Consider the following 23,511-nt stretch of genomic DNA (forward strand, 5'->3'; position numbering starts at 1 on the left):
CGTCTCAGTGGTGTTTTCAGTGCCAGCAGAACCATTTCCAAACAAAATTTTGGACTTTGATTTCTCTCCTTCCACTACTTTCCTATCCCTTCCCTCTGGGATCAAGCACACAAGCTAACACCACTTATATGCACATGAAACCCGTGGCATTATTATGTCATTGAGAAGCACATTTTACCCAGCATCCTCTGACAGCACATAATAATGTGTAACTTGCAGATGTCATTCTAACGGAGGAGCCTTGATTATTCATTTGAGTAACTGTGCTGTTCCTCTCTACTAAGTTCAAAGCTGAACAGCAACACCCAGCATATCTTTGGTGATATGACTGAGGCTTTGTTTTTCTAATTTAAAGAGGAAAACAAAGGAAATGGATAAAATATTTTTTGAAATCAGTATGAGCTTAACTTGAAATCTTACATCTCATATTTTGGAAGTTTAGCCTAGGGCCAATCGTGGCCCGGAGAAGTGAAATACAAGCATTCTCATTTCAGATTCAGTCTGAAAGTGAGATAAAACAAATGGGCAAAACAAACCACAAAACACATTTCTGGAAGAAAAATGACTGAGAGACTACATATATTTTAGTGCTGATTTGTGAAGATCAAACAAGAAGCATTGTTAAATCAATGTTTAAGGATACTCTGTGTTCATATATTACCCATGCATGCAGAGAAACGAAACACTATCCAGGTGTCAAGATTAAATGTGTTTATTTTGTGTCAGTGACTACAATGGTATATTAGATACCGGCACTCCAAGCTACACACCTAAGCATTTGCCTCTAAACCTTCACACACAGTCAATCTCCATTGCGCTAACTTTCCACCATTGAGCCTTCTATGTCTAGCAAAGTCAGAGTTCAAGTTTAAAAAGAAAGAAAGGAACAGAAAGAAGGACAGTTGAGCTCCACTTTGTGTTGTCAGTGTCCGCAGAAGTATCCAGGTGTCTCAAATGAATGTTTATTATCTTCAGCAGAGGGGGGAAACTGATAAGAGGAACACTAGTAATGGCACTACCAGGAAGAATGAACAGAATGCAGATTAAAGAAGCATTTGAGAAGGGACAAGTTAGTTTCTCCTCAGTTAAGAATCCACAGGATAGCATGGATACAGGACATGGAGGTTAAATTGTTCAATTTGTGGGCCACACACTTCAGCGTATTGGCTAATACATTTTTTTTTGCACCGAAACAGAAGCAGTACAGGTTTTATGTTCTACCATTACACTTCCAGGTTTTTCACTTATGAATATACCTGCCAACCTAATGATTCTTGCATGCATTAGAGTTTGCTTTTGAAGAGTTAAGTTTATTTCCCCATCCCCCCCACTCCCATGAACATTTTAGTGTGAACTCTTTGCCCAACTTTAAGAGAATGTTTCGAAGGACAGCTCTGTGCCACCTCAGGACAGAAATCACCTGTCCCCTCTCCAGGCTACAGATGGACCATCATTATTGATCTCATCTCATCTTACATGCAAACAGACACTGTTCTTTTAATTTCCCCATGCCAGAGGCATACAAGTCGGCAGGTATGCTTACAAAAATGGAATCAAAATGAAAAAGAAAGAAAGGGTGGGGCAACAGAAAGAAAAGCTTTCTTGCTTTAAAGCCTATTGTCCTAGAAGGAATCCATCGCTTTGAATTCACTTAAAGCCTGCACAGGTGAAATGTGTTTCTTCTGAGACCCCCGTCGAACTCGTGTCTGGAATTCTTCAGGCTTTTCTCTCTTCACAAGGGGCTTCTTTTCAGGAGCCTTCATCTTCCATGACACAACTGGAGAGTTGACAGCTGCTGTCCCATAGACCTTCTGGTATTTGGTTGAGGCTACATAAGATGCTTTCACCGTGAGGACAACAGCATTCATCAGGTTTTTGGCTGCCTGGATGAGTGATGTAGCACTGTCCAGCTAGAAAAAGGGAAAAATAAGATAATTGGGTCAGTCAAGGCGTCAAAGTCACAAGGCACAGGTACAGTTTCACACATCCAGGAGTGTTGTGCTTCTCCTGGTGTTGCCACACAAGCAGATTATCACAAGATAAAGTTAGCACATTATCAGCCACCTGCCTTCTCCTCCCTTGATCCCAGTTTGCTTTGCAGTACATAGTTCTCTAAAATCCCAATACAACTGAAGAACGAGTGCTATTCTTAGCATGTACATATCCCCATGGGGGAACATATCTTATTAGACTCATTCACAATGGTAGCAGTTACTCAAATGTTTGAAACTTATTTGGCAGGCACTGGATACTTTTTTGAAGAAGTCACAAAGGGTTGTATTTCAGTTTCATGCTCCTACCTATGGAAGAATCTTTATACATTATTTCTACTTCCTGAGCTCAGGACTGATAGAAATGAAGACAACAGCCAACACATGTTCTTTAATTATTGATACTAGAGTACACATTTCAGTATTTCTAGGTCATGAATATACCTCCTGTGAAAATATCAGCTATTGTGGCATGGTTTTCTGGGTTTGACAGTGTTCAGAAAGGCACACCTGTCCACGTGTTCATAAACTATTTTGTATGTACTATGCACCAAACACTATCTTAAGAATTTCTAAAGTACTTTCCCACTTAATTCTTTAAAGTGCTTTATCTGGTGTTTTCACTCATGTCACTTCATGATGAGAGATGTGGTTCAGGAATTTGTGTAGTTTTAAATTATGACATTCTTACAAACTGCTTCACACTGCCACCTATTGGAACGGGCAATTTTTTTAAACTGCCATAAAAGCAGTCATTGAAGAAGTTGATGAAGGAGGATCAAGAGTTGAGGCTAGGCAGAGCATGGTAGGTGGATCCTGCTGGGTATACATAGCTAGTTCTAGGCTAGGGAGGACTATATAAGTGATAACATCTCTTTAAAAAAAAGAAAGAAAAAAGAAAGAAAGAAAAAGGGGGACATACTGGGCTACATAGAGAGATCTTTGTCATGAGAAACTATAAAAATAATAAAATAATAATAGGGTTTAAAGCCCATCACCTGACCAGCAATTTTAAATTTACCCAATTTCTGCTACTAGCTAAGCCATTTGATACATATCATATTCTGGGTCATTTAGTATCTGTTTCAACTCTGCTAGGATCAAGAATCAAACCATTTATGCTAGAAAAACTATATTTCTCAGAGTCCCCATCAGAAAAGATTCTATATGTAATCTAATGAAAGAAACAAGTCATTAGCTAGACTGGCAGTCTTACTCCAGCTTCAGACATGTTTAAGTATTGTAAACCATTCATCAGTTGCTTTGCAGTAAATATAAATGAAGCACAGTCATGCAAGATTTAGTGATTAGCAATAGCTTGAAGAAAAGAGACTGTAAACCCTATGGCTCCACCCTTCCACGTGACTGACATTCACATTGCTTCATGTCATCTCGAGATCAAAATGGCTACCATGTAGTAAATGGGGTCATTTAAATTTTGATCAGTGCCTCTCTGATGCCATTACTTGAACAAATTCTTTCTCTCTATTCTTCATAAAAAGCAAAAAAAAAAAGAGGTTTTACACTGGGTTAAAAATGATTGCAATCTAGTGGGTGATTATTGCATCATCTAAAAGCTTGGGGTCTGATCACTGGGAAACTGTAATGTTCTTTGTATATGAGTCTCTTATAATAGTAATGAATTTATGCTTTGCCACAAAAAATATCAGTAAGATTATATAATACTGTAGAAAAGAACTAGTTTGTGACTCAAAGCCACCAGTCAGTGGAAATATAATGAATAGCTGTACAATTTAATTTAAGGAAGTAGAGCAACCCATTTCCTATTTTACTTCACCATCTCTGTCAGACTGTACCAGGTACATATACCCAAATAATGGCCTGGTCTGGGCTGTTTAGTTGATCCCAACTATGTTTGTAAAGTGAGCTTTAATGAGAAAAGTCTAGATTATTCAACATTAATATGAGAAAGAAGCCAAGCATGGATTACTTTACAACTTCTCAATATAGTCTTTGGACTGCCATGTCAGCATCAACTGGGAAATGTCCTTTTACAGGCCCAACCCAAAGATGCATAAAAAGAAATTAAAAAGAAAAGTTAAAAAGCTTCCATTTTTAAAAAGAGCCTAGAAGATTCTGACAGATTTACCAAAGTTTGGCAACAGCTAAATTAATGAAACCCAAAGATGACAATTAGCATATTTTAGCAATTGCTTCCAGTACTTCACAATATTTGACTGTATTTCACATTATCAGTTTTTTCCAGTATCCCTCCAAGTGGAGGGATAAGTAATGGATGGAGATAAGGCAACATGTTGGGTCAATTAGAATGCATCCATCATGATTTTTTGTGTATGCTACAAAGAACATTCCCACATGACCCTCATCCTTAATTATAATTATTTCCACATCAGTCTTTCAAGTTTCAAAAATGACTGATATTTATTCATAAAATTAGTTAATTCTATTCCATGCCATTGGTAAAATAGAGAGTAAAGTTATATGCCAGGGATAATATTGCTTTGGTGCGTTATGAAAGTATTAGTAGAATAAGGCAAGATATGTCTATTATAATATTAAATGGCTCTTGAAATGTGAGTCTTGGGGAATTGAATGGATCTGAATAAAAAGATATGAGCAATTTGGAGATTTTTTTTTTTTTTACCACAGATTCCATTTTTAGATAGATGGTATCTAATTCTGCAACAAAGCAAGAGGAACCCGCCTCTTCTTCAGAACCCAATTGTCCTCCCAACCTGATGCAGGAGTCCTGTGAATAAATCTCACATATTGGTGAAAGTAAGATGGCTCTGATATATAAGCCCAGTGGTCTTACTCAACCCACCTGCTAAGGCAGATATTAGGAGAGAGACCTAGACAACTGACTAAGAGAACTATACACAGACAATAAACTGAATCCAAAAACTTAATATAAAATGTGACTTTAAAAAAAAAGTTGAATTCCAAAAGTATATATTTTGTCCTACTCAAGACCCACTTTTATGACTTGGCTGTATTTCAGCATGGGTTATTTTTCTTTTAATTTCAAATGAATGGGTTTTGTTTATTCTTGTCCAAAAAGACTTCTAACTGAAAAGATTTAGGTGAAACTTTAATCCCCAAAAGACATTAGAAAGAGTAAAGACATGTGGCATGATTTCTTTTAGCAGAGTTTAAGGACACCTATTTAGCATAATTACTTTCTATTTTCTGATGCTTTACTCTAACAGTGGCATTTTCAAATAAGATGAGTAAATTAACATATTTAAGTGAAGATCTAATAATAATAACTGACATTAATTGAGCACTTATGAGGAGGTGCCTGGCATTGCCTTAGTTATGTTAATTAAATTATGTGATTCAATTTTCAAAACTTCTCAAGTAGCAATGATTGTTGCACTCATTTCATAGGCAAGGAAACTGATGTTCAGGGATTAAATTCAACTCCATCTTTTGACAAGGTTTGAAAGCCGGTGAACAGCATTACTCCCTGGAAGCACTACCTAAACTTTAGGGGCTTGTTTATCAGCTACTACCTATGGATGAAAAAGTCTCTGCTTCTCTTTACCCTGCCAGACCTGGAAGCCTGATACCTCAACTCTGAAACATCCTGGTATCATTATCATCACAGTTTTTGACTAGTTCTACCTCATGTGCTCTCTAGATTTTTAACTTATTTTAAGAATCTGAATCCTCTCTGTGTTGACAATTTGACCTTGTAATGTTCCTACCCAGTGTTGAACTGTCCCCATCATTTTTTTTTTTTTTACCTACATCTGTTTTGCTGTCTTGGAGTCATACTCAGGGCAGCAGAGCCTGGAAAGCAACTTATGCACATTTACTACCCAGCTCTAGCTATTGGTTTAGACCTTTAAGTGGGTCTCTGCCATTATAATTAATGTTCTATGCCTTGATCTGGATCTCCTTATAATGGATTCAAAATGTGACATCATCAACATTCCTCAAGCAGTCTATATGGGTATCTCTTTCTAGTGCAAGGCCCAGCTTTTCATTAAAGACACTTCTGTTCCCTATGGTGATCTTTGTAGCCCGTCCAAGAGCAACTGTTCATATTTTAAGCTAATTTTAAAAAATATGTGCTACATTTAACAAATCAGACCACATGACTACTTTCTCTCATTTAGATGGACAATCAGCCCTGAGAGTGGTCATGATCTCACCACGAATGATTTCTAAGAGTAATACATGGTGCATTGTCATTCCATCATCAAGGTTTAAACTCAGGAAGCCTGATTTGAGAACTGTGTGAGAACTGTGGCCATTGCTCTCACTGACCAACCCTCATTTGCTCCTCAATTCTATCGAGCTGTGCTGGACTCCTGCACTTCCACACTTGTCCCTAGCCATAGGCATTAGAATTCTCCTAATTCTGTCACTAATCTTTCAAAATATCAAAGTACTATTTTAAAAAAGGCAACAGATGTTTCCTCACATCTTGTTCTATTACAGTCCATGAAAACGAATAAGGGTGAGTTAAGCGGTTTCTCAGGCATTTTTTTTTTTCTGTTTCCCCCTTCCCTGCCACTGTTCCCATTCTTAACTCCACACAACTTCCATCACAAAGTCACATAGGGATAGTCTTCCTGTTCACAGTCCTCATTTGTATCTCGAATAGAGGGAAGTCTTTCCTGAATGTAATTCTTCTCATTATTGATACTTCTGCTGCTGTCTAATTCTTTATAACTTCAGAGCTGAAAAACAGCATGAGATGTGCATGAAATGAGTTATGAGGAAACTCCTAAAACTCCAAGTCACTACTGGTGGACTATTTCATTAAAGCTGGCCTTACACTAAACATCCACCATTACAATATAACTGAACATCAATGCATGACTCGGTCACACTCTTGAAAGCAATGCTAAAATCCTTTCCCCCTTTCCCTACATTCTTTCTCCATTTTTCCACCCACACATTTCCCCATGCAGTTATTTCTTCTGTGTTGTGTCAACCACTTCTCTTAAGTGATGGGTATGTAGACACGAATAGACTCAGACTCAGACTGTCAGATGTTACAGGAGATCCAGAAAAGATGACACACATTCTAAAAAGCAAAACTTTCTACAGGGAGTGCCTTAGTAGGGTGTCAGGTGTACAAGGAACCACAGAAATAAAAGATTTACTGGGAGTCATGTAGGGAAGGATAAGGCAGGGAAATGGGCTTCCTGGTGGTTACAATTCCAAAACAATTCAATGGGAAACAAGTCTCAAATTCCTATTGCCTCTGGCTTTATACTGATGTACCGAGGTAAGACAAAACATAAAAAAATGTTGAGATGTTACAGAGCTGAGTTCAATTTCTGTGTCTTATCTAACTGGAGTTATCTTAGGGACCATTAGAAATGTTGTAGTGAATCTTGGGGAGCTGGTTATGAAAAATCACATATTCTATTTATATTAATAAATCATCCTAATTTTGACATATATGCATATATAAACTGTATATTCATTTGTGTTTTTTCTTCTGCTAATGTTTTTACAAAGCAAGAGAAAATAATGCAGAATAAAATCCTAAATGTTTTCTCTCTGCACATCCAAAATTCCAATATGTTTACTTAAAAATTTGTGGCATAAGACATTCAGAATAAAAAAAAATCAATATCCTTTTAATAATCTGAGACATGACATTATCAAGAAAGAGCCTATTTGAATAAAAAATAGGTTTGGTTGACTAGGGAATCATGGGAGAATTACCTATCCAGAACAATGGGATGCTTATGTAGCCAACAACAAACAAATGAAAAAAATGCTGTTTATGATTCACAATTTCCTTTAAAAAAATAAAAAGAACAATGTCTAAAAGTGCAAAATGTAAGAGTGGAAAATTAACTGAACAAAGGGGGACAAAATCTCACTCTTTCAGAATGTCATTCATAAGGGTCAGGAATGTAAGCATAGAAGACTGGAATTTCAACTGTCAACTCAGCATGCATTCATTTACAACAGCCATGTGGTTTGGACCCATTTTGAGATAATGTCTGTATTCAAATAAGATGATTAGGATGATTAGAGGCCCCCCAAATATAATGAAACATAAAAGGGCAGCCTAAGGAAATCCAAACTGTTCTCAGGTTAATAATAATGGGAGTGTCATGGGAATACTGGCCAAATTAAAAAATAAATAAAAAGTCAAGTTCATTCAGAACCTGTTTTGGAAATATAAACACTAGGAAGGATGCTTGATGACACTGAAATGTTCAGCGGCCCAAGAAAAGTGCACTTTCATGTCAAGGCTAAAACTATTCTATTTTCATTACCTCAACTCCAAGCTAATATCAGTGAATATAAAACTAGAAATAGGTACCACAAATATGGCAGAAGTCCATTTTAGTCACTTGGAGGATTTCTGAGTGGCTAAATAAGATAGCTTTAGTACAGAACAGGAAGTAGTTTTAGTGGCACTAGCCTACATATTTTGGGAAAAGAAATTATGATAGAAAAATTGAGAATAATTTTATTAAAAGGCAGATACTTTCAGAAAACTACAGCTGGCCTTTAGTTATATTTAAACTATTACTCGTTCCCTCCCCTGCAAAAATGTCACACATTGCTTGCTGGTGTGGGAAGATTTTCTACAAGTCAGCTTTGCTGTTAGTGAATGGAAGAGCTAGAGACCTAGAACAACAGGGTTTATTATCTGCCAAGAAGAACATTTCATATTGTTTTTTTTTAATAAATCCATGAGACTTTGAAGAGGTATTTGATCTCATTAGAAATCACGATACATCTAAATTTATATCAATAACACCTTTTAAAAAAATCTCTAGCAAGTCAGGAGCAATAAATAACTCAGACAAAGATGGGGTGAAAGGGTTTAGCTATGTCCTTTCTTCCCCAACGTAAGTTGTCTCAGGATGTTTATATACTGGCAAAAGGGGGAAAAGGACATTTCTATCGTGGCAAGTTATTATTCTGTTGCTCTCTCCACTCACCTCCTCAGATATCAACCATGCGACAACGTTAGCAGAGCTAGATTTCATTTGCTTAAGACAGTCACTTTTGCGGTCTTCAAGGCAGACATTATTAATCAATCACAGTACTTTTTTTTTTCCCCTCAGAACTGGCTAAGTGACAAAGGAAGAGGTAACATATTTACTTCCCTCTTCTAAGAGTTGACATTTTGACAGAACTGTTGAAGACAGTGTTGTACCATTTACAGAAAGATAAGCATCCACTATATTAGCACTCTCTCTCTATCTCTCTCTCTGTGTCTCTGTCTGTCTGTCTGTCTGTTTGTCTGTCTCTCTCTCTCTCTCTCTCTCTCTCTATATATATATATATATATATATATATATATATATATATATATATATATATATATAGGCTTAAGTACTTTTTCATTTCACTACTGCTCATCAGACCATTGACAAATACATTTTATTTAAATGACACCACATTCCCCTTTTTGTTCCAATGACTAAATTTTTTAGGAACAGATTGTGCACTTCTTAGTAATGGCTCTTTGTTATGAGTTTCCAATTAATGAAATTGTAAATGAGTATGCATAAGTATTAACAAAAGTGTAAGATTTTTTAGGGAACTATTTTTAAATCAGGTAATAAAATCTAGCAACATATATTAAGAAGCATTGTGTCTAAGGTAACAAATAAATGTCCCTGGTTGATTGTTGTTTAACCATAACTGCAACATATCTTATAATATACACCAATGCCTAATAGCTATCCCTTAAGGTATTGGCAAATATCACCTGAGCAGTTAGTTTGTCCTAGAGTTATTCTTCTTATTTGATAACTCAGTCTTGTATAACAAATATTTTCATTTTAAGTAGGGAGTCAGTTATGATGGAAAGGAGCACAAGAGGTCTGATGTTTTCTGTAGGGGTTCCTTGAGCTCTCCCAGAGAGGCAGCTGGTACTCTAGCAACACTGAGAGCCAGTCCTGAGGAAATCTGTACGTAATGGCCAAGGATTAAATTGGCAAAGACCTTAGCAGAAAGCCCCTGCAGTCTCAGACAGGCTAAAGAAAATGTCTCCAAAGCCTCGCTGAGAGATTTGCCAGTTGGTTCCCAGGTAACTCTCCACTGGATGTATTTGTGTCTTGGATTTAATTCATTTAGGTAGGTAGTAGTGCTTCATAGTCAGCCAGTTCACTGATTAACTGTCTTCATTTGCATTTTTTCAATTATAGGTAAGTAAACCTTGGGGACTCCCATGAAGGCTTAATTACAGTCAACAAATTTTCTAAATATGGCTTAGAGCCATTTTTTCTCTACCAGTAAAGGCTGAATAATTTTTGCTCAACCCCAAACAAGGGATTCTTGCTACACTTGAGATGTGTTGCTTCTTGTAAAATTAGGAGCAATTATGCCTAGGCACCTAGGAATTCTCCCATCTTTTCCTGACTTTCTTCTTTCATTCAACTCTCTAGACCATCCCACCATACAGGACCTTATGGCCTATTGATCTCTAAAATGTTTGCTTCCACATGACAGAAGACTCATGAGGTAATAAATTCATCAAGTGAAAAAATGACCTACACATTTTCAGACACACACCATGGCAGAGAGTACTGGATACTACCTTCGATAGGGTGTTAGCTTTGTGTCTCACATGAGTGTACTGCACATTCATTGTTGATTGTGTCATCTCTGATCATATGTATCATCGTGATTTATCTTGCAAACTTGATATCTTATAGCTACACTTCAAAGGATCAAAGGCTTCCTTTTGCCTTTCCTCTAGAGAGCATCAACACCTTCACTGTCCTTTTTTCCAATGATCCCACTCCCCAAGTATCATGACAATGAGGCAGTATAAGAGGAACTCTCCTCCAAAAGCAATGAATTCATAAGCTATGACTCAATCTGAGTTCACAATCCAATGGGACCAATCACTAACTACATGATTTTAAATGAGCTACTAAATATAGCTCTGCTTGAAAGTCTTGATCTTTAGACTGCTCAAGAATGTTTACTGTAGCATTGCTTAAGTTAGAAAAAAAGCAAGTATCTATGGCCACACTAACTGGATAAGCCATGTAACCATTCATATGACTAGATAGTTGTAATATAAATGTAAGTTCTATGTAAACACATAGAAAGATTGCCATGATAAACTGTTGAGTGAAAATGGTCTGCTACTGATGACAATACTGTATAATCTAGCATTTTCCTAGATCACTAAGTGCTAAACGTGAAAATGCCCTTTGTTCAGGGACCTATCATGTACCACGTCCTCAGCTCTATTTCTGGTTCTTACTATTACTATGATTTTCTATTCCCAAATCTTTTGATCCTATTTCGGTTTTTCTAACTCTTCCTCCTCCAGCCCTCACCCTCCACTTAATAATTTAGATACTTCTTTTATTCTGCTTTTACTGAAAATGTCTTAAACTATCATTAGCTGAATCTTACACTTTTCATGAATAAGACCTAGAAAAAAGTTCAGAAAGGCAAATAGAAAGCATTAAAATGTCTGCATACTTTTAGCACTATTAAATCCTTCAGAATGCAGAAGTAATCAAGAGTCAATACAGAAAACATTAAGGGTCTTAGGTAAAATGATGATGCCCCAAATATCTAGCAACCCTTAGGGTTTGGCAGTGTCTTGAAGAAGGAGTCAACTGGGAGGTGATAGGAAGTCAATCTAGGTAAGAAACCAACATTTACAATCTAATTTCAGAAACATTAAATGAAATAACCAATGTACAATATATTTTATAACCACATAACAAAATTCCAATAATTCAAGCTATATTTATTAGATATTATTTATAGTAATTTCTTCTAAAAAATAAAGAGAAGGTAACATCTTAATTAACTCACTCCAAAACTTATTAAGATCCATGCCTTCTTACCTAACAACTCAATCATTGAAGACCATCATCTCAAGGCATGGCTTATTTTCATAAAAACACAAAAGACTGGATTCCCTGGATCCTTCCTAAATCAATAAATATGTTTGGCTACAAAGTAGGTTACAAATGTGTAATTAATTGTTCATCTTTAATTACACCTTGAGTCATTGGACCTAGCACTAACCATCTCCAGCTGAGACTAACCTTGCCTCAATATCGTTTAAAGAACCTTGAAAATCTCATCAAATGAAGACTCATTAATATCTTTCTACCATTATTTCCTACTGGTAACACTTATTATATTACCCACATAGCGTAGGAAAGAGAAACTAACAAGGGGAGGTGTAATTTTTTTTTAATTCAAGATCATTAAATGTCAAAACTAGGGAACTGCATCTTTTTGCTGGCCTGTACACATCAGAGGCGAGGATAATTGACATACACTGACCTTTATACCCTTATTTGCACAGTCCAGAAGACTCCCCCTCTATAATCGGCATGGTCTGAGACTTCCTTTGCTGTATGCTCTGTCAGCCTTCTGTCCATACAAGTACTCTTGTTGGCAGTCTCTGCTGGATTCATGTCATCTCTTAAATGCACTTAACAAAACCTTCTTATTTGAGGTTTTGTTCCTATCAGTTTCCGTGACTCAAAGACAATTTTGGTCCGGAATTACTAAATAGACTGTTCTAGAACTAAAGCATCTTAAGTATTAAATTTTGCAGCATGATAAAAATCTTGTACCACTTCTTTTCTCAGTAAATGAATCAAGCCTTTGTCCAGTAGTCACTTCATAGCTAAGATTGATGACTATACCACATAGAGCTCCTTATGCCCAGGTTTCAGGTATCCACTTGGGACATCTCTGCTGTCATTCAATGAGACTACAGAATATTAATTATCATTTTTCTCCAATGTAATAATCATCTTCTTATATAATTCATGAGTAATGATCTCTTACATAAAATATTTTTTAAAAAAACTAAGTGAAATGCTAGACACATCTATAGCTACATAAAATAATTCAGTACATTAATTCAAATTTTCAAATTTTTTCATTATAGAAATGAGAATTAAGACAAAAAAAAGTTCCATAGTTCAAGTGTTCATAAGAAGCCCTCAGTATAATGCATGGTTTAAAACTCAGTAATTTTTAATTAAATTAGTTTTAAATCTGAGCAGCTGATCCATGGCTTTCCACAACTGAACACATTTTTCTGTCTATTTTTAGTAGACACAGAAAAATTCCCTACAAACATTCCCTTCACTCTAGTCACTATTTTTCCACCGTGAACAGACACCCCAACCACTTCCATGGGCTCACTATGTGCACCTGCCACAGGTTTGGATACGGACTTCACCTTGACCTAGGAATACAATTTGGTGGAGCTGCAACCATGAATTCACTTCATTTCTATATCTATTCCATTTCAGATTCTTGAGTTACCTTTTCGAAGATCCTTTGGTGTTTAGAGAACCACCCAATCTTTCTCATATCTTTTCTTATTGACTTTTCCCCATCTTTTCAAGCTATTAGAAGCTTCATGAATCACTCCACCCCTACCTAAAACTCACTCCTCCCACAGACCTCTCCCTCTCAGTCAGCAGCCCTTCCCTTCTTCATATCACTCAGATGAAGCATCCTGAGTTGTGTGCTGCATTTTGTTCTCTGACACAGCATCTCATTTTCCATCATCTCCTGTCCTCACAACTTTAATTCACTTGCTACTGGACCTCATCTCACCTTCTGCCCTGTGGTCACTCACTCAAGCCAACTCTTCAGACATCATCGCTAGTTTTTTTTTTTTTTTCCCATATTTCTACCTAGCCACTCTCCTTGCTTCCTACCCTGCCCACTCTACTACTCAAATAAAATCCAGAATGATTCTCTCAAATGAACTCAGCCTGTCCCTTCTTTCATCACTCTCATCAACTTCTTCCAGTGGCTCTCTATCACAGTCTCAACCTCTATCTCAGTAAAATTCAAAGCAAATTCCAACTGGCATCATGATGAAAGCTAACTAAAAATAGTTTCCAAATTTCAATGCACTCCCACCCCAGTAGCCTCAGTCTGTTTTCTTCTTTCCCTTAAAATATTTTCCATAGTCCTGTCAGCTAATCCATACTTTATCTTATTCATACTTCCCTATCCACCTGCTATTCTCCAAACATCTCCAACAGGGTCTTATTGAATTATTGTGACATTAAAGACTTGAAAAGACACACATGAAATTAAAATGCAGTGAGTAGGCTAGTACACATTCCTTCTACACTATCATTCTCCTATGAAAGTAGAATCAAAGGCATGAGTCTGTCAGAAGAGTAGAAATGGTTCATAATTGAGAAAGTAAATGAGCCAAACTGCAATATAAACTGACTATATGACCTCTTCCATCACTGAACTTTGAGCAGATTTCAAGGCCAGCCTTCTTGTCTATAAAATATTTTATAAATAAAAGACTATCTATTCTACTCAGAGTACTAATGTCAGCAAGGCACTGAGGTGTGGTTGCTAGACATCGTGTTTGCATCACATAAATTCTCTCAGATCTTTAAAACAAGTACATAAGAGCATTCCTTTCTCCACATATAAGGAAAAAGAAATAGAGAAAATTTAATATTTTGTGATGGGGGGGGTTATGCCACTGTGACAGTCTTCTTTGAAGAGGGAAGTTTACTATAGGATTCTCCTACTCTACTCTCTAGCATTCTGAGTGTGGTAATAGTAATCTTGTAAACACACCGGTGTAACATTCTAATAGCTCACAAGCATGTGCCACGGGACCAAGAAGTCATCAGGATCACACAAAGGAAGACAACACACACAAATACCAGCTTTGCCATCATGATTCATGATAGTTGTTCACTGACTGAGTGGTGGTGACATCATCTGATGGCTCTGATTTCCTTTCCACCAACTACAACCCTCCAAAAGAGCCTCTCCATAGTCAAAGGAGACTTGATTAATAACAACTTCTAATTTTTCTCATCTGAAGATTTCACACATACTAATTCCTATATACCAAAAAGCTAGGAAGAGAAATGATTTTAAATTTTCACTATTTCAAATTTCTATGAAGCCTTTTAATTTGTCATCTTGCAAACACTACGAGACAAAAACAACACAGTAAGAACTATGGTCATTATCATATTACAGCACCTGGAATGTGACATTTTCCTTCGACTACTGCTCTACAGAACAGACACTCCTAAACTGTGCTCACATTTCATAAAACACAAAACTATCCATGAGAGAAACTATCTCTGTATCATTTAGTGCCTATAAAAGAATGGAGCAGTCCCTACTGTAAGTTTCTATTTCTTCAAGTGTAAAATGAAGCTAATAACCATGTTTTTCAAAGGATATTATGAGGTCTGAGTAAAAAAGGAAAGAAGCTTAAAACATATTTTTGAAGTTTTAAACAAGTGTGTGGCTATAAATGATTATTATATAAGCTTTCAAAAATTTTGGAACAGTCAGATGCCACTGGCCCAAGAAACCTATATGTTAGCAGGTATTCCAACAGATGACTCAAGTAACTGGTTATCATCAGTACTGGCAAGATAAGGAAAAAGATTTTCCAGAGAAGACGAGTCTCCACCTTGGTCCCGATTACATGGTGGCCTAGTTATAATCTCAACTTTTTATTTTGCTGAATACTCAAAGAAAAATGGTCTTCAGAGGAAGCTCTACAGGAAACATGTTTTAAGGGGTTGAAAAGAGACAGACAAATTCTAAGAATAAATGGAAGGGAAGTCATGCCTTCCACATGAACTAGCAGCTCATCCACTAATATGCCTTTGATGACTCCTTCTCAATTCTGCTGCATTTCTTTCTCCAATCGGATGGAGAGCTATTTATTTGCTGTTTTGTACTTGAAAGCTTTGTGGGTCCTGTCTCCATAGCTACTATTCTGGATCCTTAAGTACAAGTACTGTTTTGCCCCTTCCTGGTGTGTTTTCCACAAGGGTTCCCAATACATGAAGCACATTGGGATTAGGTATTGGTGATAGTGGGATAAGTGACACTCAGCTCAGTGATGGATTATTAGTTGAGGCTTCTCTTTAAACTGAAGTATGAGATGTGCCTATTGGAAACTAAAAATTGATGAGTGTTCACTTTGCTGGGCTATACACTTTTAGATATCTCCCAAATTTGGCATATGCCCTGTGACCAAACTTATTAGACTTTTCCCGAGTTAATTCTAATTTTTAAAAAAGTAATACTAAGTTTAGCTTCACTTTCTCATCAGTAGGGAAAAGAAAAGAGGAACCTACAAGAGGAAAGACAATCATCTTAGATGCCCTTTGTCCTTGTGAATCATGCATTTAGCAATGGACCACAGTTCTAAATGCCTGTAACTGAGAGAAGACATAAAAGGCATGTAAGGTGGCTCTCTTTAGAAGCTAGGATGCTTCCTCATACAGGTGCCTGCCAGGGCTTGGCCTAGTTTGGAAGCCTTCTAGTTCTGTTCTCCTGCAGCGAATGCACTTTATTGAAAATGTAGCAAAAAACACCTGAGGGTTCCCTTCCATCTAAAACTGCAAGTATTTTTGGTTCAACAAAGGACCTCTATGGATGGACAACATATTGTCTGTACTCTCTCAAAAGAGACTGAGCTACACAAGAAACTTTCATAATTCACAGATTAAAGGGAACAGAATCCTCAAAAGACAGGAAATGCATAACAGTATTGCCAAAAATCAGAGAAAAATATATCAGAGTTTCTGTTGAAAAGAAGCTTGAAAACTATGAACTGGAAAACTTATTATGGGAAAATACTACTTAATTTTAAGGTGACAGCAACTGTAAACCCAGGAACAAAGATAAACATTACAGAGTTGCAGATTGATTTTAGCATGGGCAAGATGCTGCATTATACTACATTTAATATTGACATGGAAATTTCCCCAAGGCAAACTTTTTTCTTGGATTTCCTGTGAGTCTAGCCTTGACAAAGTTGAATCACCTACATATGTATTACAAGACTTAAGGTCATCTCATTTTTTCCCCAAGAGACAAAAATGCCAAGGCTACAATTTAGTATAGCACTCGATATATCACTGAGTGGTGTCTTATATCTGGGGTTATATCTACAAGGGCACTCCAACTTTATTATAATTCTTAGCTGTGAAACATCTTTAGTGCTTGACAATAACCCCATGGTTTCAAGGCTCACCTGGTACAAACTTATATGCTACAGAATTTATTGATTATAAATATCTCAAAAAGAACTCCACTAGAAAATTGAATTCCAACATGATCATTAGCTTAATACACTAGATATTATTGAAAAAAAATAATATTTTAAAGAAGGAACATAGCCTATCTCTTTCTCCTTTTCCTTCCATCTTAAAAATAGATTTATCTGATCCCACCATATCAAGATTTCAAAGTGTACAGAATGAACAAAGTGCTATGATAATTACATTGTTTTCACAGTACTTTAAAAATTAAAAAAATTACCTGAATCATAGTATTGAGGATAGAAACTTGCAAGTTTAAATGTCATGAACACAATGGAATTTTTTTAAAAACTCCTTGTTCATTCAAAGTAATAAATGTAAGTCATTTTTGCCCTGTTTAAAATTTTTTTCTCTAAATTTAACCATTCAAATAATAGTCTTTGGGAACAGGAATTCCTGTATCTGTAAGCTAAGGGGGATCTGTTACAAGTAGGAAGGAGTTAAGGTGATCGATGAACAATAACTACTCTAATAGGTCCTTAACAGTCTTTCTTTTAGCCAAGTACACCTCCAAGCCCTGGTGCCAGGCTAACACCGAGGGGCGGAAAGTGAATCTGGAAGCAGAGCATCTGTCATTTTCTACCCTTTCAAAGAGAAGGAATACCAGAAGCTCCATCTCAAAAGGTGTGTATATTCTGAGCAAAAGATCAAGATGGCAAATAGTTCTATAGTGCTCTTCCAGAGGTAATTTTGTTGACTCCAATACAGTCAAGTATCACTGACTAGAGATGAGTGGTTGCTATAGACACCCATTAGGAGAATTCAGAGATGGTTTAACACTCTACGCTGACAAACCACAACAACCTTCACAGAAAAGGTTTATCTGGACTACTCCAGACTTAGTAAATTGGAAAAAAAAGTCTTCCTATTTAGGAGTCTCAGATTGCCTTTATATCCTAGGAAGGTCTCACCTTAACCAAAAAGGCTGTCCCCTCTCTTCTTTCTAGAGTCCAAATCCATCTATATCAGAAACCTTTACGAATTGGATACTGATCCATATTTGTTTTCCAAACTTCAGTTTCAGAATGGTAGAAGCAAAAATATGAGCATCTCCTAGTTTAATAGCTAATTGTTGCTTCTATATTCTCAAATGTGAAAAATCAATACTATTCTCTTTTGTCTGAGTAATTGTTTTCCCTGATTTCATCCATCACCTCTCCATATGATTCCTCTAAACTCACAATGATGCACCTATCTCTATGAGGCAGAGCCCTTGACTGGTTGCTCAGCTCTTTGAATGTCCAAAAGCTTGACTGGGGTAGACATGATGAAAGGGAACAAGAGGATATCTATGGCATCAAAAAAGCTGTAGTGTCTCTTTGGAAGCAACAAGTGTGGGGCATATCTCAAGTGTCCCTTCTTCCTGTCTTTGAGCACTTCCCTAGCTTTGTGCACAGACTGATGGGTGTAGGGTAACAGCTGTTATCCATGAAGGGAAAATAGAGAAGAAATTTAACACTTCTAATTGATTGTTGATTCAAACATATAGTTATGCAACTAATATTTTTAATACAGACCATCTAGGTCACATTTCATTTCAGGAGCATAAACACATGTATTTTTTTCTAGTTAAGATGAGAATGCTAATGTGCAAATTTTTCAAAGTCTTTCACTTAAAATCATCAAACAGCTCTGTCAATACTATTCTTGAAATAAACTTCTCTGAATTGTTCTTTCTCTATTTCTTCTCAATATTCTCTTCTTCCCTCCCCATCTCACATATCCACATAAATGCACATCTCTTCACAACTTTGGAGATATAGAGCCACTTAGTTTTGTTCTGCCTTAACTTTTCATGTTGGGACAGGACAAACAAAATATGCAAGACCACTTCTCAGATCTCTACTGTCCCACCTTATTCCTTTAAGTTCATCATTTACTAATTCCTTAGACTTACTAACCATCATTCTGATAACATTATTCCTCATGCTTAGCCAAGGTTTAAATGGACTATTTGATGCATAGTCTTACATTACTGCTTCAGTTTTAATGTGAAATGCCCCACTCAGGCTCATGCATCAGTGGTTTAGCTTCCAGCTGATAGCTTTGAGGAAATGATTAGAATCCTAAGGGCACTGACCTAATTGGTGGATTGATCCTTTGATGGACTTATAAAGTATGGTGGCATTATTGGGAAGTGGCAAACAATAAGAAGACAGGTCTAGGTGGAAGAAAGCCCCAGGGGGCTTGTCAAAGAGGCTGCCTCACTCTCTCTTGAGGTAAGCAGCCTTTGTCATATGCTTCCACTGCCATTATCTTCTGCCTCAGTCAGGGTCTAGAAACAAGCAGTCAAGTGACCAGAGCTGAACAATCCAAAACAGTGAGCCAAAACAAGTAAATCCACCCTCAAATTGGTCTTTCAAGGCATTTTAGTTGCAGCTATGAAAACCTAACTAACAAGGTTACCATTAACTCTCTAAATTCTTAACTCCTAATGTTAAATTTTTTCCCCTCTGAAACTTCTTCCAAGAACAGAACGATGAGTCAGTTTGTTACTTTGCAGACTTTGAAACAGAGGTGTGAAAATGAATCACCTGGTGTATGTTAAGAAGTTGGTAGTTAATTAGATATTCCAAGATCCTACTCTCTATCATCTTTATTCAAGAGGTCTGCAATTTAGCCTAGCTTCTGCATTTTCATAGCCTCCTTTTACCCCTATGCTGGGTTTTTCATGCAGATGTTCTGGTCATTGCAAAAGAAAAAAGAACACTACTGAATAATAGTAGTAATAAGACAAACACATTCTACCTTTCTCTGACATTTTCAGGTAAAATCAGCCTAAAATGTACATATACATAAATAGTAAGATTTTTCAGTTTTCTTCTTTGGGGATATTATACTTTCTCTTCTCCCTGGAAAATTCTTATTCCATGGTGGTTCTATATTTACAAAGAATATATATATATATATATATATATATATATATATATATATATATATATATATGTATGTATATATATATATATATATTCTCAAAGAGTCAAAAGAAAGTGTCATGTATATGTATAAATATGAGTAAATTATACATATACATGGCACTTTCTTTTGACTCTTTGCCCCTTTCTATGTAGATATTCAAATTACCTTGTATTGTATTTTGTTCAGGAAAAATGTTGTAATATATCATTTTTACTTGTTTTAGACTCTTGTTTTCCATGATAATTTTGTCTGTGTATCTATACTACATCAAACAATAGACATCACATTATATATTCAGTATGTGTTAATTTACAGATCTGATTATTTCTAGAATACTCTATACGTATGCTTGCTTGGACCTGAGTAAAGAGAACAATGTCAACTTTCTTTCGGGGAAAGCAGTTCTAATATCACTACCATCCTTTAATGATCTATAATGTCTTTGAAAAATAATTCAAGTTTCCTTTGACCTTTGTATTGAACGATTAGTTCCAACAAAATTTTTTTCTCTTGGAAAGCTGTTTTTCATCCCTAAACTTCAGTGTTCTCACATAGTCAAGTTTAGCCTGTGGAAAAAAAATGATTTCCTGAGATAATAAAATCTAAAAGGTAATTTTGATGTCACATTAAGAAACTAAGAAGCATTTCACAGAATGGAGTGAGCCAAATCTTTATTTAGTTACAAAGCCTGGAGAATCTGGAAAAGAGGATAGGCTGCAGGGTAGGTCTATTCATGGAGTTCAAAACTGTTAGAAAGGTCAAAATAGTAACGTGGATGGCTTTTGATGACAAGAAAGTGAGGCAGAGTACACACTACAAATCATCACTGAGTCTCTATCACAGAAGCTTTTGGATAAGTTTTTGTTTATCCATATGTGTAAATCAGACCTAAATCAGTAATCTCTTCCCAAAGGTATCAGAAAGAAGACTTACATAATGACACACAGTTTTACTTAGTAGTTAAACAGTATCAACTGTGGCTTTTCTAGGGCAGAGAATATGCCATGATTCTTGCTTCTCCTTGCCTTCCAAAACCATCTAATGACACAGATTCTCATTGGCTGGTGGACATTTCCATCACCATCTAACAGTTCTAAAGCTGCCACGGATGGCTCCAGAAAAACACTCTCTTTGCATTTTCACCTGAGAACCAGTTAGCTTTGGGGCTATTCCCTTTTCCTTCAACTGTCTTCCACAGATGTGGCTAGGCATGGTCACATGATATTCTGTATAACCTAGAAAATGGCTCTCTAGTTTTACCTTCATCAAAAACAACTACAGTCCATTCACTTGTGGGCTTCTTAATTTCTCCAAAGAAGTAAAATGTGTTGTAAACTAAACATATAATTAAGTCAGAAATGATTCAGGAAAAGTACAAGACTATCAGGATTAAATAATTTTGATGTAAAACACATCTGAATACATGATATCCTCAAGTCCATTAACATTTCTTTGATCTTGAAGACCTATATTCTTATCTGGCATCCTCTTGTACAAAAACACAAATACACAAAAACACAGACACCAATACTACTAAGGGCAATCACCTCCACTTCTCACAACCATTCCATAACATTCAAGTCTATGAGCTTGTTGCTCCCCCTAAACAAGTTAGTCTAAAGGTAGTTCCAGAGACATCAAATTGTAGAAATTTATGTAACATTAGGAAATGAAGATACTTATACTAGATAAGAACCTAAACTAGGTCCTTAGCTTAAAAGGTCACAGGGATATTTCTTAGTTACTTGAACACTTACTGTGTTAATTTCCAAGTTATCACTTGGCAAGTGTTTAGAGATTTGCACATTCCTCAAGACCCAAATGAACAATCTTTTTATCTCCTATATAGCTCATAGCTTAGTACATATCAATTCTCTACTCATCAATACTTATCCATAACATAGGGGTGTTCCTAAAATATTGCATATGTAACCTTGCACTTCAGAGTCTTCAATGACATTTTTTTGTGGAGCATCTAGTAGATATGTATATTTTTAATGCCAAACAATTTTTAACCATAAAATTATAAAAATACTGAGTTCTAAACAAATCATTCTTTCAAAACAGCAAATCCAGTTATCACGGTACTACTTCTCCTTAAATTTCAGTTCATTCAGAATTAAGTGTGTTATAGAGAACAAGTTAATCAAATGATGATTACATGCCAAAGAACATGGACTATTCATATATAGTATTAACCAAAAACAGTGCACCAGATGGAGGATATATTTTAAAATCTATTTTTGAATGAACTTGTTAAAGGATTGAAGATATGTCCAATATAAAAACTGTATTTTTTTCAGCTATTCAGTCCTCTTTTTAGCTATCTTTTTTTCAAAAATCATAAAAATATAGAATTTTTGAGTCTATATACATGAGGCTACATCCTTTATAGACCATATACCTACTTCATAGTTAAGAAAAATCAGATGCCCAAAGAATCTAAATCATTGACTTTGGATAAACCTAACCAGTCAATGACAGGAAGAGGATCAGTATATCAATTATAGATCTTAATCAAATACAACTACTGTTACAATCCACCATCTCCTTTTGAATATATTATATGTGTGCATTTATAAATTATAATTTTAATACATACAAAGTACATTTAAAAAACACTAAACACCACTGTCGATGGAACATGCACATGAAAATCAACAAGTGCATGCATGAGACATTCCATGGTAGACTTTCTGAGTTGGCACAAGCGTACAACACAACCACTCTCAACTCACGAAGTTTAAAGATGATTGTGTTCCAAGAGTTTGGAAAAATATTGCCATTTCTTACCTGGCAGCTGTGTGGGGGGTTGATAAAAGACATTAACAACTTGAGCTATGAGTAGACATCACATTTCCTACCACTGAAAACATTGGTCCTACCTGGGATTTAGGGGTGTAATGCTTTTAATGAGAGATAAGATAAGAGATTTGACAGGGAATAACCAAACATGTAAGATGTTAGCATTCTCATGTGCATTGTAACATTAGCTTGAATGCTAGTGAATACCACCCAAAATCTTCCTGTTGGCTAGAGTGGCCCTATTTTTCTATACCTGGTCTAAAATATCTAAAATTATAGTTGGTCTTTTAGACTGGGCATCTAAAAGAGAAATTAATTCTAGAAGCACCACCCCTCCAGGTCCCAAATTCCCAGTACCAAAATGATCCAGTGCTGACTAAAATAAAAAGTTCTACAAATCTGGTATAAGAAATACAAGTTCTGAATAAAACAGAAAACAGAAAAACTATTAGTGAGAGCTATGTTTTGGGGGTTGTGGATATGGATCAGTGGTAAAGTGCTTCCTGAGTAGGCCAAAAGCCCTAGGATCAATCTCTAGCAACACATTAAACTTGGTTTGGTGGTGCACATCTATAATCCTAGCACTCAGGAGATGGAGGATAAGAAATTCAAAGTTATTCTCATCTACATAAAAACTTGGATGTCACCCAGAGATATGTGAGACCTTGTTTCAAAAATAAACACAAAGCAAAACAAAAAAAGATCTCCATTCAAACTATCCACATGTTCTACCACCAATGTGCATAAATAAATGC

The 23,511-nt window shown here is 36.1% G+C and overlaps 1 protein-coding gene across 6 annotated transcripts in view; it reads right to left on the bottom strand.

The window, feature by feature from the left end:
- Positions 1-696: 696 nt before the first annotated feature.
- Ctnna2 (catenin alpha 2) overlaps positions 697-23,511 on the bottom strand; it is a 1,144,108-nt gene continuing 1,121,293 nt past the window's right edge. For all 6 annotated transcript variants that reach the window (XM_042273493.2, XM_042273492.2, XM_076566967.1 and 3 more), the window contains one exon: positions 697-1,910. In XM_042273493.2, coding sequence (XP_042129427.1) covers positions 1,623-1,910 — 288 coding nt within the window. In that variant the 3' untranslated portion in view covers positions 697-1,622. The remainder of the gene's footprint in view (positions 1,911-23,511) is intronic.

The sequence above is a fragment of the Peromyscus maniculatus genome, chromosome 3, assembly GCF_049852395.1.
Source record: "Peromyscus maniculatus bairdii isolate BWxNUB_F1_BW_parent chromosome 3, HU_Pman_BW_mat_3.1, whole genome shotgun sequence".
NCBI lineage: Eukaryota > Metazoa > Chordata > Mammalia > Rodentia > Cricetidae > Peromyscus > Peromyscus maniculatus.